Source organism: Mesocricetus auratus, unplaced genomic scaffold, assembly GCF_017639785.1.
Source record: "Mesocricetus auratus isolate SY011 unplaced genomic scaffold, BCM_Maur_2.0 Super-Scaffold_15014, whole genome shotgun sequence".
In the NCBI taxonomy this organism is placed as follows: domain Eukaryota; kingdom Metazoa; phylum Chordata; class Mammalia; order Rodentia; family Cricetidae; genus Mesocricetus; species Mesocricetus auratus.
In genome coordinates this window covers 32087828-32103094 of record NW_024429186.1, presented here as the reverse complement: position 1 = coordinate 32103094, position 15267 = coordinate 32087828, and the positions used below count along the sequence as shown (strand labels likewise).

General features: G+C 39.5%; 1 protein-coding gene across 3 annotated transcripts in view; it reads left to right on the top strand.

The window, feature by feature from the left end:
• The window catches only part of Ylpm1 (YLP motif containing 1), a 74533-nt gene that overhangs the window by 42919 nt on the left and 16347 nt on the right, over positions 1–15267 (top strand). For all 3 annotated transcript variants that reach the window (XR_005876210.1, XM_040742749.1, XM_040742750.1), the window contains 10 exons: positions 2416–2833; positions 3794–3886; positions 4097–4286; positions 4985–5103; positions 6218–6372; positions 11086–11148; positions 11421–11540; positions 11935–12111; positions 12194–12277; positions 12552–12635. Coding sequence is in view for 2 of the 3 variants with exons in the window: in XM_040742749.1 (XP_040598683.1) it covers positions 2416–2833; positions 3794–3886; positions 4097–4286; positions 4985–5103; positions 6218–6372; positions 11086–11148; positions 11421–11540; positions 11935–12111; positions 12194–12277; positions 12552–12635 (1503 nt within the window). In the remaining variant the exon portion in view is untranslated. The remainder of the gene's footprint in view (positions 1–2415; positions 2834–3793; positions 3887–4096; positions 4287–4984; positions 5104–6217; positions 6373–11085; positions 11149–11420; positions 11541–11934; positions 12112–12193; positions 12278–12551; positions 12636–15267) is intronic.

Sequence of the window (15267 nt, the reverse complement as noted above, 5' to 3'; positions counted from 1 at the left end):
AGAGAAATCCTGCCTTGAAAAAAGAGACAAAGACATTCTCTCTGCTCAAATCATGTTGCTTTTTAAATCTATACCTGCCTGACATATCCAGAGACAATTGTTCTCATATTTGTTAATAGAATTATGTCTTGACCTAACAAATAAATAATAAAGGTGTTTAAAACTTACTCTTTTATTTTTGCCTGTTTTTTGTCTTTTTGAGACAGGGTTTCTCTGTGTAACTGAGAACTCTGTAACTGTACTGGAATTCCCTCTATAGACAAGACTGGCCTTGAACTCACAGAGATCTGCCTGCCTCTGCCCCGAGAGTGCTGGGATTAAAGGCATATGCCAGTACCTCCCAGCTTAAAACTTATTCTTAATACATTCAGACAACTCTCTTATATAATTGTATAATATAACATGTGTAACATCTGTACCATAACCAGCACACATTGTTAAAAGATTATTTATTTATTTAGGTTTTTCAAGTCAGGGTTTCTCTGTGTAGCTTTGGAGCCTGTCCTGGCACTCACTTTTTATTTTAAGTATATGTGCATGTCTGTGTGAATATGTGTCATGTGTTATGTGGTGCTCTAGGCCAGAAGAGAGCTTTCATTGGACCCCCTGGGACTGGAGTTATGGACAGTTGTGAGCCGCCCAGTGAGGGTGCTGAGAACTAAATTTAGGTCCTCTGGAAGAGCAGTGAGTGTTCTTAACTTCTGAGTCATCTCTCTAGCCTCCTTGTACACATTGTTGGTAACTAGTAACATTAATATTTTTCTATGCTTTTGGATGGTGGTGGCAGGGGCACATGCATTTAATCCTGGCATTTGGGAGGCAGAGACAGGCAGCTCTCGAAGTTTGAGGTTACCCAGGGTTACACAGAAAACTCCCATCTTGAAAAATTCCTCCCACACACACAAATTTTTGCCATGTTAATTAGTATTAGTAAAGTCCATTTTTACTCAAAAGCCTGATTTAGTTTTTCCTTTTCTCTGGCCTGTCTTCATTTTCCTGCTGGTGTTTCTGTGTATGTGTGTGCCCACAGGTACACGTGTATGTGTGTGTGTGTGTGTGTGTGTGTAAACTACTGATCAACTTCAGTTATTGTTCCTCACACAGCTGTATACTTGTCTGTTAGATGGTAGATATCTCAGAGACATGGAGCTCACATTTATGCTAGGCCTCCTAGTCAGGAAAGCCCCAGGGTCTTCCTGTCTGTGTTTCCCCAGCTGGAGGAGTACAAGCATGTACCACCATTTCCAAATTTGAAAAAAGGTTTACTTATTTTTGTTTACTTATTTTTGTTTATGGTTTTTTTTTTTTTTTTTTTTTTTGGTTTTTCGAGACAAGGTTTTCTCTGTGTAGTTTTGGAGGCTGTCCTGGCACTCGCTCTGTAGACCAGGCTGGCCTCGAACTCACAGAGATCCACCTGCCTCTGCCTCCCAAGTGCTGGGGTTAAAGGTGTGCGTAACCAACGCCCGGCTTGTTTATGTTTTAAAGTATTTTGTTTATATGTATGTGCACCACATGTGTGCTCTCATGTCAGAATGTATCAGGTTCCCTAGAACTGGAATCACAGGTGCTGTAAGCCTCCGTGTAGGTGCTGGGAACTGAACTCAGGTTCTCTGCAGTTAGCAAGTACTCTTAACCACTGAACCATCTCTCCAAACCATGTCCAATTTTTTTTTTTATGTTAGTTCTGTTACTTGAATTCAGGTTCTCATATTGCATAGCAGGCATTTTACTGGCAGAGTTATCTCTCCATTTCTTGCTGGTATCTTTTACATAAAATTTTTTTTTGAAGCTGTGTGTTGGTGGCACACACCTTTAATCCCAGCACTCAGGAGGCAGAGGCAGGTGGATCTCCAACCTGGTCTACAGAATGAGTTCTAGGAAAGTTAGGGCTACACAGAGAAACCCTGTCTGGGGGTAAAAAAATTGAGACAGTTTCAGTATGTATTCTTAGCTGTCCTGGAACTCAATATGTAGACTAGGTCAGCCAGGAATTCACAGAAATCTTCTTTCAAGTGTTGGGATTAAAAGCATAGACCACCATGCTGAGAGACAAATGGGGGAGGGGAGAGAAGAGAAGAGGGAGATAGCGCTTGTGTGCATGCTTTTTGAATTATGCATATGTATGAGGTAGATATGTGCAGAGGACCAAAGTTCTTGGCTTCTCCTAGAGCTGGAGTTACAGATGGTCTGCTCAGCATGGGTATGAGGAAATGAACTTGTGTCCTCTGCAAGAGCAATGAGTGATCCTAACTACTGAACCTTCTTCCCAGTGCCTACTAGTGTCTTTACAAACAGAAAAGCTTTACATTTTGAATATATCTTATATATTAATTTTTTAATTGATTGAGAAGTAGATTTTAATTTCCACACAGCTGTGGTGACTAGTTTAACTAAGCCATTTACTTTGTTCTCTAGCCCCCAGGATCCTATAGACCACGTCCTCCTATGGGTAAGCCACCAGGATCAGTTGTAAGACCCTCTGCTCCACCAGCAAGATCATCTGTTCCTATGACTAGGCCACCTGTACCAATACCACCACCGCCTCCTCCGCCTCCACCACCACCGCCTCCTCCTCCAGTCATAAAGCGAAAGCCATCTATGAAACAGGAGCGCTGGGACGAAGATTCTTTCTATGGGCTCTGGGATACAAATGTTGATCAAGGACTGAATTCAGAATTTAAGTCAGACACTGCAGCAATTCAGTCTGCTCCGGTATTACCACCCCCACCTGTTCATCCTTCCATTCCACCTCCTGGCCCAGTGCCTATGGGTATGCCACCAATGTCCAAACCACCACCAATGCAGCATACAGTTGACTATGGCCATGGCCGAGGTGAGTATTGATGGTGAACCTATGGTTGGAGTTATATAGGAATTGTTTGTTGGTGGTGTTAGTGATTTTGTTTTTGTTTGGGAGGATCTCTTAGCCAAGGCTGGTTTCAGACTCACTGTGTAGCAGAGGATTTCTGTCCTAGTGAGGGTTACTTTTGCTGTGATAAAACACCATGACCAAAAAGCAAGTTGCAGAGGAAAGGGTTTATTTGGCTTACATTTCCATATTGTAGTCTACTGTTGAAGGAAGCCAGGACAGGAACTCAAGCATGGCAGGGACCATGGAGGGTGCTGCTTACTGGCTTGCTCTTAATGGCTTGCTTTGCTAGCCTCTTACTCTGTTTTCCTTTTCCAGACAGGGTTTCTCTGTGTAACTTTGTAGACCAGGTTGGCCTTGAACTCAGAGATCCACCTGCCTCTGCCTCCTGAGGGCTGGGATTAAAGCTCGTGCCACCACCGCACGGCTCTCAGTTGCTGTCTTTCAGAACCTCGGATCACCCACCCAGTGATGGCACCACCCACAAGGGACTGGACTCTTCCCCATGAATCATTAATTAAGAAAATGCCTTACAGCTCAATCTTATGGGACCACTTTCTCACTTGAAGGTCCCTCCTTTCAGGTCACTCTAGTTTGTGTCAAGTTGATGTAAAACCAGCCAGGAAAATGACCTTAAGCTCCTGCTCCTAACCTCCCAAATTCTGGGATTATAATGTATATCAGTGTACCTGGCAGGAAATGGTTTTTTTGGAGAAGGGATTTCAAATCTTTGGGGACACTAACTGGCCCTGGAACTCATTTATGTAGTCCATACTCAATGAAAGCTCTGCATCCTCCTGCCTCAGCCTCCCGAGTGCTGATTATAGGCGTGAACTACCATGCCAGATTTCTACAAGAGTTATTAACCTGAGGTTTGGTTTCCTGAGCTTCATTCTTACATTTCATCCCTGGTTTTCGTTGCAGATATGCCTACTAATAAAGTTGAACAGATACCATATGGAGAAAGAATAACTCTACGCCCAGACCCATTACCTGAAAGACCAACTTTTGATGCAGGTAGGATTCCCGGAGAGAATAATAATTTTCAGTTTAACTTTAAGCCTAATTTTTACAAGATTTCCCTCCTTAGAAAGATTAGGCTTTTATTTAACATCAGTAAAAGATTCTTAAGTTTGAGGCATTGATTTATACCACTTCTGAAGTTAAAATTGTACTTCTTGCTTTTAGTTCTAAAGACACAGTTCTTACTTTGTACTGTTTTTGTAGAGCATGCAGGCCCGCGTGACCGCTGTGATAGAGACAGAGACCGTGAACCTTATTTTGACCGTCAAAGTAATATAGCAGATCATCGAGATTTTAAAAGGGACCGAGAGACACATCGAGATAGAGACCGAGATCGTGTTCTTGACTATGAGCGGGATCGATTTGACAGAGAACGCAGACCCCGAGATGACAGGTATACTGTGAAAAATGTCTTTGCTATGTATGTAAAATATCTTGTGTAAATTCAGCAAAAGCCGGGGTTTTTGTTTTGTTGACCTTTTTTGTTGAGGTTTGATTTTTTTTTTAAGATATCGTCTCTCTACTATATAGCTCTGACTTTCCTAGAACTTGCTGAGATTAAAGGGATATGCCACCATGCCTGACCCAAAGTCAGTATGTCAAACAAATTTAGTGAATTTCATCATGTATAATTTGGAAAAGAATTTCTAGGCAAGTACATACTTGAGTTCTGAGTTTGTGGGAAATAAAGAGCGACAAAAGGAAAGTCAGTAAATTTTGGGAACTTGGAGGGGGTTGTTTTGTTTTGTTTTGTTTTACTTTTGAGAGAGACTTTCTCTGTATAGCATAGTTATGGCTGTCCTGGCGCTTGTTCTATAGATCAGAGCCTTGAACTCAGAGATCTGCCTGCCTTTGCTTTCATGAGTGCTGGAATTAATGCATGCACCACCAGGACCTGTATAATGTTTTTGATAAAATGCAACCAGTACTAATTTATTTTTACAATTCTTGAGATTTTCATATAAGTGAAAATTTAAATATTAACTATGGAGTAACTGCCATAAAGACAATGGGTAGATAATGGTGTTATTGAACAGTAGAGACCTTCCAAATGTTTACATATTTACCAGAAACTCTTGTAACATCCTATAGGAATCAGTCATATCGAGATAAAAAAGACCATTCCTCATCCAGAAGAGGAGGATTTGATAGGCCATCCTATGACCGGAAGTCTGATAGACCACCCTATGAAGGCCCATCCATGTTTGGAGGTAGAGTAATGCCTTAATAACAGCAACTATGTTGAAAATGTAAACAAATAGAAGGTATTGTTTATTGTAGCTGTGCATTTAAGCAGTCATAATAAGCCACACTTGAAGATGGTAGCATTATTTTTAAAAAAAGTAATGTAATTAATGAAATAAAATTTAATTTTTATACTATTAAAGGAGTTTTGAAAACAGAAGCAGTCACTTATAATCCCACCACACATCATATTGCAACCTCAGTTTTATGTATTTCTCTTTTTAAAATTATTATTTTTTATTTGTATGGGTACTTTGCCTGCATATATGTGTGTGCCGTCTATGTGTGTCTGGTACCCAAGGAGCCCCTGGAAGTGGAGTTGCAGATTGTTGTAAGTCATCATGTGGGTACTAGAATTGAACCTTAGTCCTCTGAAAGCCTTCATTGTCACTTCATACTTATGTATGACTTTACAATTGAGAATAACTGGCAGTTTTTCTTTGTGGTTTGGGTTTTGTTTTGGTTTGGTTTTTTTGCTCTGCTAGGCATCAAATCTAAAACATCAAACATGCTAGGCAAGTGCTACAATGCTAAGTTGAATCCTCACCCCTAAGTCTTTATATTTAATAATTGCATCACATACATTTTCCCATATTCAAACCTCCTAGTGACTCCATGATGTTCCGTGGAATTGATAAAAGTATAAGGTACTTACTGTTAGACATTGAATTTGCTTTTGTCTCTTCATTACCATGAGTTGCACTTAAACTAGAAATTCCTACCTATTCACAGGAATAAGCTTTCCTAATCAATGACTCTTGCTCTTAAACTATAAAGTGAAAGAGTCGTAGAACCTGTACAGGATCAGTCATGCTTGCGTTATCCAGCAAAATAATTTACTCCTCTATGTCCTGCTGCTGAGTGTTTTTCCTATATTCAATATGAGTAATGAAGAATTCAGTATTTTACAGAACAGTCTGTTTTCCCCAAATATGCAGTTTTTTCACTTTCTCAATTGTAGTAAATTTATGTATTAACTAAATTTAATTTAGATGTGATCTGAATTATAATTAGGAAGACAACAGAAAGTTATTACCTTTTACAATAATTCCTCTGTAAATCATAATGTATTCAACTCAGGAGAAAGAAGAACTTACCCAGAGGAGCGAATGCCCCTGCCAGCTCCTTCCCTGGGCCACCAGCCACCTCCAGCTCCACGGGTTGAGAAGAAGCCTGAGTCAAAGAACGTGGATGACATTCTGAAACCCCCAGGCCGGGAGAGCAGGCCTGAAAGAGTGAGTGTAATGAACTTGACTAGTCATTGTTGTAAATCTAAAAAGTCTAAGACGGTGGTTTATTTCTTTTACCAACTTACTTATTTAGTTATTTTTAAGTATCTTGAGTAGAATTTTCCCAGTTTTTCGCAACAGAAAAACACTGGATTCAAAGCCTTGTAGCATCTAAAATCAAATAACCTCAGACACTGCCCACACTTTAAATTCTTAAAGTTTAGAGCCAAATTTCTAAGCCAGAATAATGTTGGAAATTTTTAAAAACAGTTTGTGAGAGCCTAATTAATTGCATTTTGAAAAAAGAAAAAGTTTGGCTTTATGATATGTGGAACAAAAAGAGACTTAATTAGGTTTCATTTCTGATATATTCTCTCTCATCCCTGATATGTAATATATATATGTATACATATATATACACGCTTTGAAATTTGTTTAATCTCATAATAAAGATTTCATCCACATATCTGGATTCCATATATACAGATTATAGGTCGATGTTTTTTGTTTTGTTTTGTTTTTTTGTTTTTTTGAGACAGGGTTTCTCCTGGAACTCACTCTTGTAGACCAGGCTGGTCTCGAACACACAGAGATCCGCCTGCCTCTGCCTCCCAAGTGCTGGGATTAAAGGCGTGCACCACCATGCCCGGCTTATGAGCATTTTTGCCTGTGTGTGTGTAGTGCACTGTATGGTGCCCACAGAAGTCAGAAGAGGGAGTCAGATTCCTTGGAACTGGAATTACAGATGGTTGTGTGCAGCCTTGTGGGTGCTAAGATCGAATCCAGGTCCTGTGCAAGAAGAACAGGCGGTCCTAACTGTGGAACCGTCTCTCCAGCCCTCTCTTTGCCTACTCTGAATCTATAGCTATTCTGTATATCCTGTCCTTGTTGTTTGAATGATACAGTAGTCCACCATCTTTTCTGTGGTTGCACTTCATGCAGATCTGCTTATGTGAAGTCAGCAGTGATGCAATCATTGTAATTAAAATATTAAAATCGCTGCCTAGTGTAGTGACACATATCTTTAAACCTAGCACTCAGGAGGCAAAGGCAGGCAAATCTCTGTGAGTTTGAAGTTAGCCTGTTCTGCATAAGACACTGACTTAAAGAAAAAAGAAAAATTCCAGAAATAATTTCATAAATTTAAAATCATGTATAGTTCTTAGCGGCATGATGAAATCTTGCAATTGAATACTATCCATGGTTTCAGGCATCTGCTAGGTGTCCTTAGAATACGTTTCTAGGGGCTAGAAAGATGGCTCAGCAGTTAAGAGAACTGACTGTTCTTCCAGAGGACCTGAGTTCAATTCCCAGCACCCACATGGCAGCTCACAACTGTCTGTAACTCCAGTTCCAGGGAATCTGATACCTTCACACCAACATATAAAATAAAGTTAAATAAATTTTAAAAAAAAGGAATGTTTCCAGTGGTAAAATGGCATTTCTGTTTTTTTTTTTTCCTATCCCTCTGCTTTCAGTGTTTGTGGGCTCTTTAATTTTTATTTCTTAAATTGTATTTCTTTTTGTGTGTGGGCACCATGCCACTGTACACCTGCAGAGGTTACAGGACAACCTTTTGGAGTTGGTTCTCTACTTCCACCATGTTGGTCCTAGGAAACAAACTCAAGCTGTCAGGCTTGCCATGAAGCTCCTTTACCCACTGATCCGTCTCAGTGTGTGTGTGTGTGTGTGTGTGTGTGTGTGTGTGTGTGTGAGAGAGAGAGAGAGAGAGAGAGAGAGAGAGAGAGAGAGAGAGAGAGAGAGAGAGACTGACTGACTGACTGACTGACTGACTGACTGACTTTTAGGTATAGAAATACAAGTTATCTTTATGTGTTCATCTTGTGTAGCACTGGTAAACTTTTCATTTCCAAAGCTTTTTAGCAGATTCTTGGAGGTTTGTACATATAAGATTATGCCATCTGCAAAATAATTGTACTTTTTCTGGTTTAAGATCATCTGCTTATTGAATAGATGTCTCGAGTGGGAAGTCGTTGCCTTATTTTTTTATCTTGATTTTTGAATAGAAACTATTCAGTCTTTCTCCATTGAATATGATGTTAGCTCTGGATTTTTTTTTTAAATATGTGGAGAGGCACATGTGCCACACTTACAAAGATCAGAGTCAGAGAACAACTTGTAGGAGTTGGTTCTCTCCACCACGTAAATCCCAGGAATCAAACATAGATACTAAGGCTTGGAGGCAAATGCCTTTACCCACTGAGCCATCTTACTGGACTCAGCTGTGGACTTTTTTTTTCCCCCTTTCCGTTTTTCGAGACAGGGTTTTTCTGTGTAGCTTTGGTGCCTATCCTGGCACTTCCTTTGTAGACCAGTCTGGCCTCAAACTCACAGAGATTTGCTTGCCTCTTTCTCCCGAGTGCTAGGATTAAAGGCGTGCACCACCACTGCCTGACTCATCTGTGGACTTTTATAGATGCACTTCATCAGGTTGAGGAGGTTTCCTTCTATTCTTCCTTTGTTGAATATTGTTACTCACAAAGGGTTGTTGGGTTTTGTTCATGCTTCTCTCTCTGTTTTTTACATTAGTAGAGATGATTGTATGATTTTTGCTTTTAGTTTATTGGCTTTCTTTAATACAGTAAATGATTTTCATGGCAGTTGGTGTTGCTAGAACAATTTTTTCTGTGTTGCTGGGTCTGGTTTGAAGATCATTACGTCTACATTCATAATAGATGTCATAGTTTTCTTGTCATGTCTTTGCCTGGTTTTGATACAAAAGTGGTGCTGGCATAATAAGTTTAGAATTATTCCTTCTGGCCTTTGAAGAATTGGTATTCTTTAAATACTTAGTAGAATTCAATGATGGAGTATTCTCGGACTGGGCTTTTCTTTGTCAGTACTCTTTATTTTTATTACTATTATTTTATATGCATGGGTATTTTGCCTGTATGTCTTTGCCACTTGCATGCCTAGTGCCTGCAAGGCTCAAAGAGAACATCAGATCCCATGCAGCTGAGTGACAGATGGTTGTGAGCTACCATGTGGGTGCTGAGAATCAAACTTGGCTCCTGGAAAAGCAGCCAGTGCTCCTAACAGCTGAGCCATTGCTCTAGCCCTGTTGGAGTTTCTTTGTTCATTTGTTTACCAATTTTTCTGAGACTATTTATATTCACATAGTCTGTTTTTTTCTTTTGTTTTTCTTTCATTAAGATAGGGTCTCAAAGTATAATAAGCTAGCCTCAAACTTGCTATGTAGTCAAGAATGACCTTATGACCTTGATGAACTTAAGATCTTCCCACCTCTCAAAGGCTGGCATTCGAGGTATGTCTCACCCATGCCAACTTGTATTCATTTATTTTTCAGTCGGGGTCTCACTATGTATCCCTGGTTGTTGTGGAATTCACTCTGTAGGCCAGGCTAACTTCACAGAGATCTACCTGCCTCTACCTCCCTTGTGTTGGATTAAGGATGTATATTACCACACTTGACCAACACCCCTCCCCTCCTTTTTTTATGTTTCTTAGGCAAGTTTGGTAGCCTGCATCATTCTAGATATTTGTCTGTTTAATCTAAGTTATCTTTTTTGTTAGTATGTAGCTCATATGTGTCTTTCTTATAATCTCTTCACATTTCTTTAATATTGGTGGTAACATCCCCAATTTTTATTATAGTAATTTAAATCTTGTTTTTCTTAGTCTAGGTAAAAGATTATCAATTTTGTTGCTTTTTTGGTGGTGGTGGTGGTGGTGGTGGTGGTGGTGGTGGTGGTGGTGGTGTGTGTGTGTGTATGTGTGTGTGTGTGTGTACAATAACCATATCCAAATCCTAAAGTTTTCCTGATTTTCTTCTATATTTCATTAGCATCTGCTCTAATCTTTGTTGTCTTCCTTCTGTTTCATTAGTTTTAGCTTGTTCTTTTCCTAATGTTTTATGTAGAAAAGTAGATTTTCAATGTTGATCTTTTTTCTAATGTTTTCAAAGATTTTATTTAATTTTGTGTGATGAGTTTTTTTGTATGTATGTATGTATGTATGTATGTATGTATGTATGTATGTATGCAGACAACATGTGGGCCTGGTGCCCACAGAGGTCAGAAGAGGATGTTGGATCCCCTGATTCCCTGGGACTGGAGTTATAGCCAGCTAGTTGTGAGCCACCATGTGGGTGCTAGGAACTGAAAGCAGTGCTTTTACCTGCTGAGCTATTTCTCAAAATTCAGAAACGTATTTTAAAGAGAGTTGGGTTTGTTTTTCTTTAAGTGTACGAGCAGGCCTAAAATTCCAGCTGAGCCATCTCTCCAGCCCCTAAATCTTCCTTGATATAGACATCTTCACCTAAAACTTCCCTTCAAATATTTATTTAGTTTTATTCCATGAGCTGTGGTGTGATGTGTCTTTATTTTCATTCCTGTCAGAATATTTTCTGGTTTCTTTGAACCATTGGTTTTTAAATGGTTGGGTCCACATATTCATTTCCTTTGTTCTGTTTTGTTTCGCTTTGTCTGTCTTGAGAAAAGGTCTCAGGTATAGCAAGCTAGCCTTAGAGTCCCATGCATCCAAGGATGACCTTGTTCCTCTGGCCTTCTTCCTCTACCACCTGAGTGCTGGGATTATAGGCATTTGCCACAATGCTGGGATGACACTCAGGGCTTTCTGAATGCTAAGCAAGCATACAGAAACAGAGCCAACTGAGCTACATCCTCAACCCCACACAAAACAAAATCTTACCCGCCCCCCCCCCCCATTGTGTTTCAGATTGTTGTTATAATGAGAGGATTGCCTGGCAGTGGAAAGACACATGTTGCAAAACTTATTCGGGTGAGTATGGGAAAGCAAAAAAAAAAAATTTGCTTGTGTTAGTGGGCAGTATGTTATTCATACAGGTATCTCCCATGTGATCAGTTGTAGAGGCCCTTAGTAGATGTTTCCCTTGTAAGTTTTTTATCCATTTAGACAATTTTGCCTCTGGTTGATTTAAAACCATCAGAAATTTTTATTTTATTTAGCCACAAGTGGGAACTTTAATGTGTTTGTCAACTTGGTTTGCTTTTTTTTTTTTTTTTTAATCTTCTTGACTGTTGTATTCTTAGGATAAGGAAGTAGAATTTGGAGGACCTGCACCCAGGGTTTTAAGTCTAGATGATTATTTCATCACTGAAGTAGAAAAAGAAGAAAAAGATCCAGATTCCGGAAAGAAAGTGAAGAAGAAGGTATGATGTAATCCTCCTAGACCTGTTGGTAGAATTTTAAGGAAAATACATTAAGGAAGAGATGGGGTTGTTTGTTTGTTTTGTTTTTTGAGACAGGGTTGGTTTATTGCTGTTTGAGGCAAGGTATTCCATAGTCCTGGCTGGCCTGGAACTCGCCAACTTGACCAGGTTAGTCTTGAACTCACAAGGATCTGCTTGTCTCACCTACTAGCATTCAAGGTGTGTACCATCATGTCTGGCTTGAGTTGCAGGGTGTTTTGAAGATGACTACTTCCTGTCTTCTAGTACTGGCTTTGGTACTTAGGTGTGAAGGCTGCAAAGTCCTCCTATTTCTGTGTTAGCAGGCTGAGTCTGATTCCCTCCTCCTGTTAACCCCATCTCTCTGTGGTCTTAGGTGATGGAATATGAATATGAAGCTGAGATGGAGGAGACGTACCGCACCAGCATGTTCAAAACATTCAAAAAGACTCTGGATGATGGTTTTTTCCCTTTCATCATTCTGGATGCTATCAATGACAGAGTTAGACATTTTGACCAGTTTTGGAGTGCAGCAAAAACCAAGGGTTTTGAGGTATGGTCTTAGAAGAACTTTTGAAGTGCTTTTAGCTTGAGTTTTCTATTTCTTGGTGTTCTCATTACTTATTTCTGTTTAGGTGTATTTGGCTGAAATGAGTGCCGATAACCAGACTTGTGGCAAGAGAAATATTCATGGAAGAAAGCTTAAAGAAATAAATAAGGTGATTTTTTTAGGAACATGGGTCTGGAGTACCCAAACATCATTCTTTCAGCATCAGCACTGTATCTTAAGGTCACCCATCTCATCTCTTCTTTCTGAATGTCTTTTCTACCTGCTTCAATAAATGTCTTCCTTTCTGTGTTTTAACTGGAAGGAGTTGCCTTGCTCTTCTTGGAACTAGCCTGTTGTAGCATTAATTGGATTTATCTTGACAGTTTATTTCATCTTTAATAGGAGTAGTTGTCTGAGATAACTTATCCTGAATATTTCAATAGATGGCTGATCATTGGGAAACTGCACCTCGTCACATGATGCGTCTAGATATCCGTTCCTTGCTACAAGATGCTGCAATTGAAGAAGTAAGTATGTATCTTTGCCTCAAATGCAGTTAAGATTAAGCAACACATTTCACTTTCTTTACTTGAAAAGTTTTAAACTTCCAGAAAAGCCACATGAGCAATGTAAGTGCACATATGTACCTTTTAATGATCTTAATGAATCTGATTGTTAATATTTTCCCACATTTTTCTTTATAAATACTTAGTAACATTATAATACCATTACTGTAGAACCATATGAAAGTTAAGTTGACAAATCTTCGTCCATCACCCCTAAATATGTTGATGGCTGTCTTCTAAGAACAAGGACATTCTCTAACAAATTTAGTTAATTATAAAATTTAAGAAAGTTAGCATTAGCCAGGCTGATAACATACACCTTTAGTCTCAGTACTTGGGAGGCAGAGGTAAGCAGAGCTCTGAGTTGAAGGTTAGCCTGGTCTACAGAGTGAATTTCAGGATAGTCAGATCTACATAGAGAGACTCTGTCTCAAAAAACCAAGAAGAAGAAATATAGTTAATTATATTAAGTAAAATATGTTTCCTAAATTATGTTTGTTTGTTTGTACTTTAATTTACTTAACCCTACTTTTCCCCTAGGCCATACCCCACAGCCAGTTCCTTAATTCAGCCTCTGAATTTCCTTGAGTTAGGTTCAAAATAGTCTATATTTAGATTTCATCACCTGTCCTGATGATGTACTTTATAACACCTTTTTGTGTGGGATGAAACTGGGCCACTGTATGGCCCTGACTGGCCCGGAACTCCTTTTATAGATCAGGTTGGCCTTGAAGTCACAGAGAAGACATGCACCACCATGCCCAGCTTTGATGACTTTTTATAATTTGAAAAATGGCTCACTCAGTAAAATGCTTGCCATGAAAGCATATGACCTGTATTTTGAATCCTACACTCATACAAACACTGAACACATTGGCCCTTGCCTGTAATCCCAGTACTTTGGAGGGGTATATAAGATCCTCAGGGATCTCTCTTATATAACCAGCACTCGAGGCAGAAGCAGGCAGACCTCTGTGAGTCAAGGCTAACCTGTTCTACTTTCAGGACAGCTAGAGCTGTTACACAGAGACACCTTGTCTTCAAAAACCTTGTCTGTTAAAACCAAAAGAGAGAGATCCCTGGGGCTCAGTGGCTAACCAGTCTAAATTGTTGAGTCCTAGGTTCAATGAGAAACCCTGTCTCAGAAAATAAGGTGGCATACGCCTTTAATTTTAGTACTTTGGAGTCAGAGGTCAGCTGGTCTGTAGATGTGTTCCATGACAGCCAGGGTTACACAGAGAAACCCTACCTGGGGGAAAAAAAAGTAGAGAACTATATAATAGAGGAAGACACCTGCTGTAAACTCTGACCTGCACACATGTCTCCCACACTTTGAAGCATATACACTTATGCCTGCTGTTACAGTTCAGGGGATTTGAATTTAGGTCATTAAGATTGCTTGTCCTAGCTGGGTATTGGTGACACACACTTTTAATCCCAGCACTCGGGAGGCAGAGGCAGGCGGACCTCTGTGAGTTTGAGGCCAGCCTGGTCTACAGAGAATGTTCCAGGACAGCCTTGAAAACAATACAGAGAAATCCTGTCTGGGAAAAAAAAGAAAAAAGAAAGAAAAAAAAATCCCAGATTCAGACTTACATTATAAAATGTAATTTCTCAGCCTACCATAAAAACAATTTTTATGTATATAGACCAGTTGTTCTGTAGAGTGCCCATAAGTTTGAGTTGTCTGTTTCCATTAGTTTAAATTAATAGTAGACGGGGCTGGGGAGATGGCTGAGTGGGAATTAACTCCTGCAAATTGCTCTCTGACGTCCTGTTGTGCGCCAGGGCAATGGACACATGTCTATGTTCACACAAGTAAATGAATGAATGTATAAAAACAAAACTTTGGCAGGAATGCTGCACAAATTATCTGTTCTAGGTGCCTCACATTTGGTTCTCATCATTTGAAATGTCAGTTTACCTCATTGTGATTAAGGTGTTGGTCTGAACCTTGGCACCAGGGTTATATCGAGTTTTTCTCCTTTTTTCAATTTGTAATAAGTAATCTATAAATATCTATTAGTTAATTTTTTTCCAACACATTTTCACTCATTTCTAACTCTTTTTTTTTTATTTCTACTTTATGTGCATTAGTGTTTTGTCATGGGTGTCTGGTCCCCTGGAACTGGAGTTACAGACAGTTGTGAGCTGCCTTGTGGGTGCTGGGAATTGAAGAGCAGTCCGTGTTCTTAATCACTGAGCTATCTCTCCAACCCCCATTGCTAACTTTTGATGGTAGTTATTAGTTTGGTGGAAGAAAGTTTTTATCATGAACAGAGAATGAATTTCTGTCTCAATGATTTGTGTACTTCTGTTTTGTTTGACTTTGTTCTTTGAATAGTGCAGTTTTTAATGTGTGATTCTGAGGCTTGGGAACAGACACTCCTTTTGCCCAAGTTTATAGCCACAGGTGATAGAATTGATCATGCCACCTTCTAAAAGCATACTCTTCTTTTCCTGGCTTTCATGAGTCTATATTCTGGCTTTCCAGTTCTCTCCATATCATCTCAGCATGGTTTCCTTTTCTGACTTAGCCTTTCCAGACCTTAAGAAATCACATAGAACTCTGTCCTTAGCTCAGTTGTTTGTT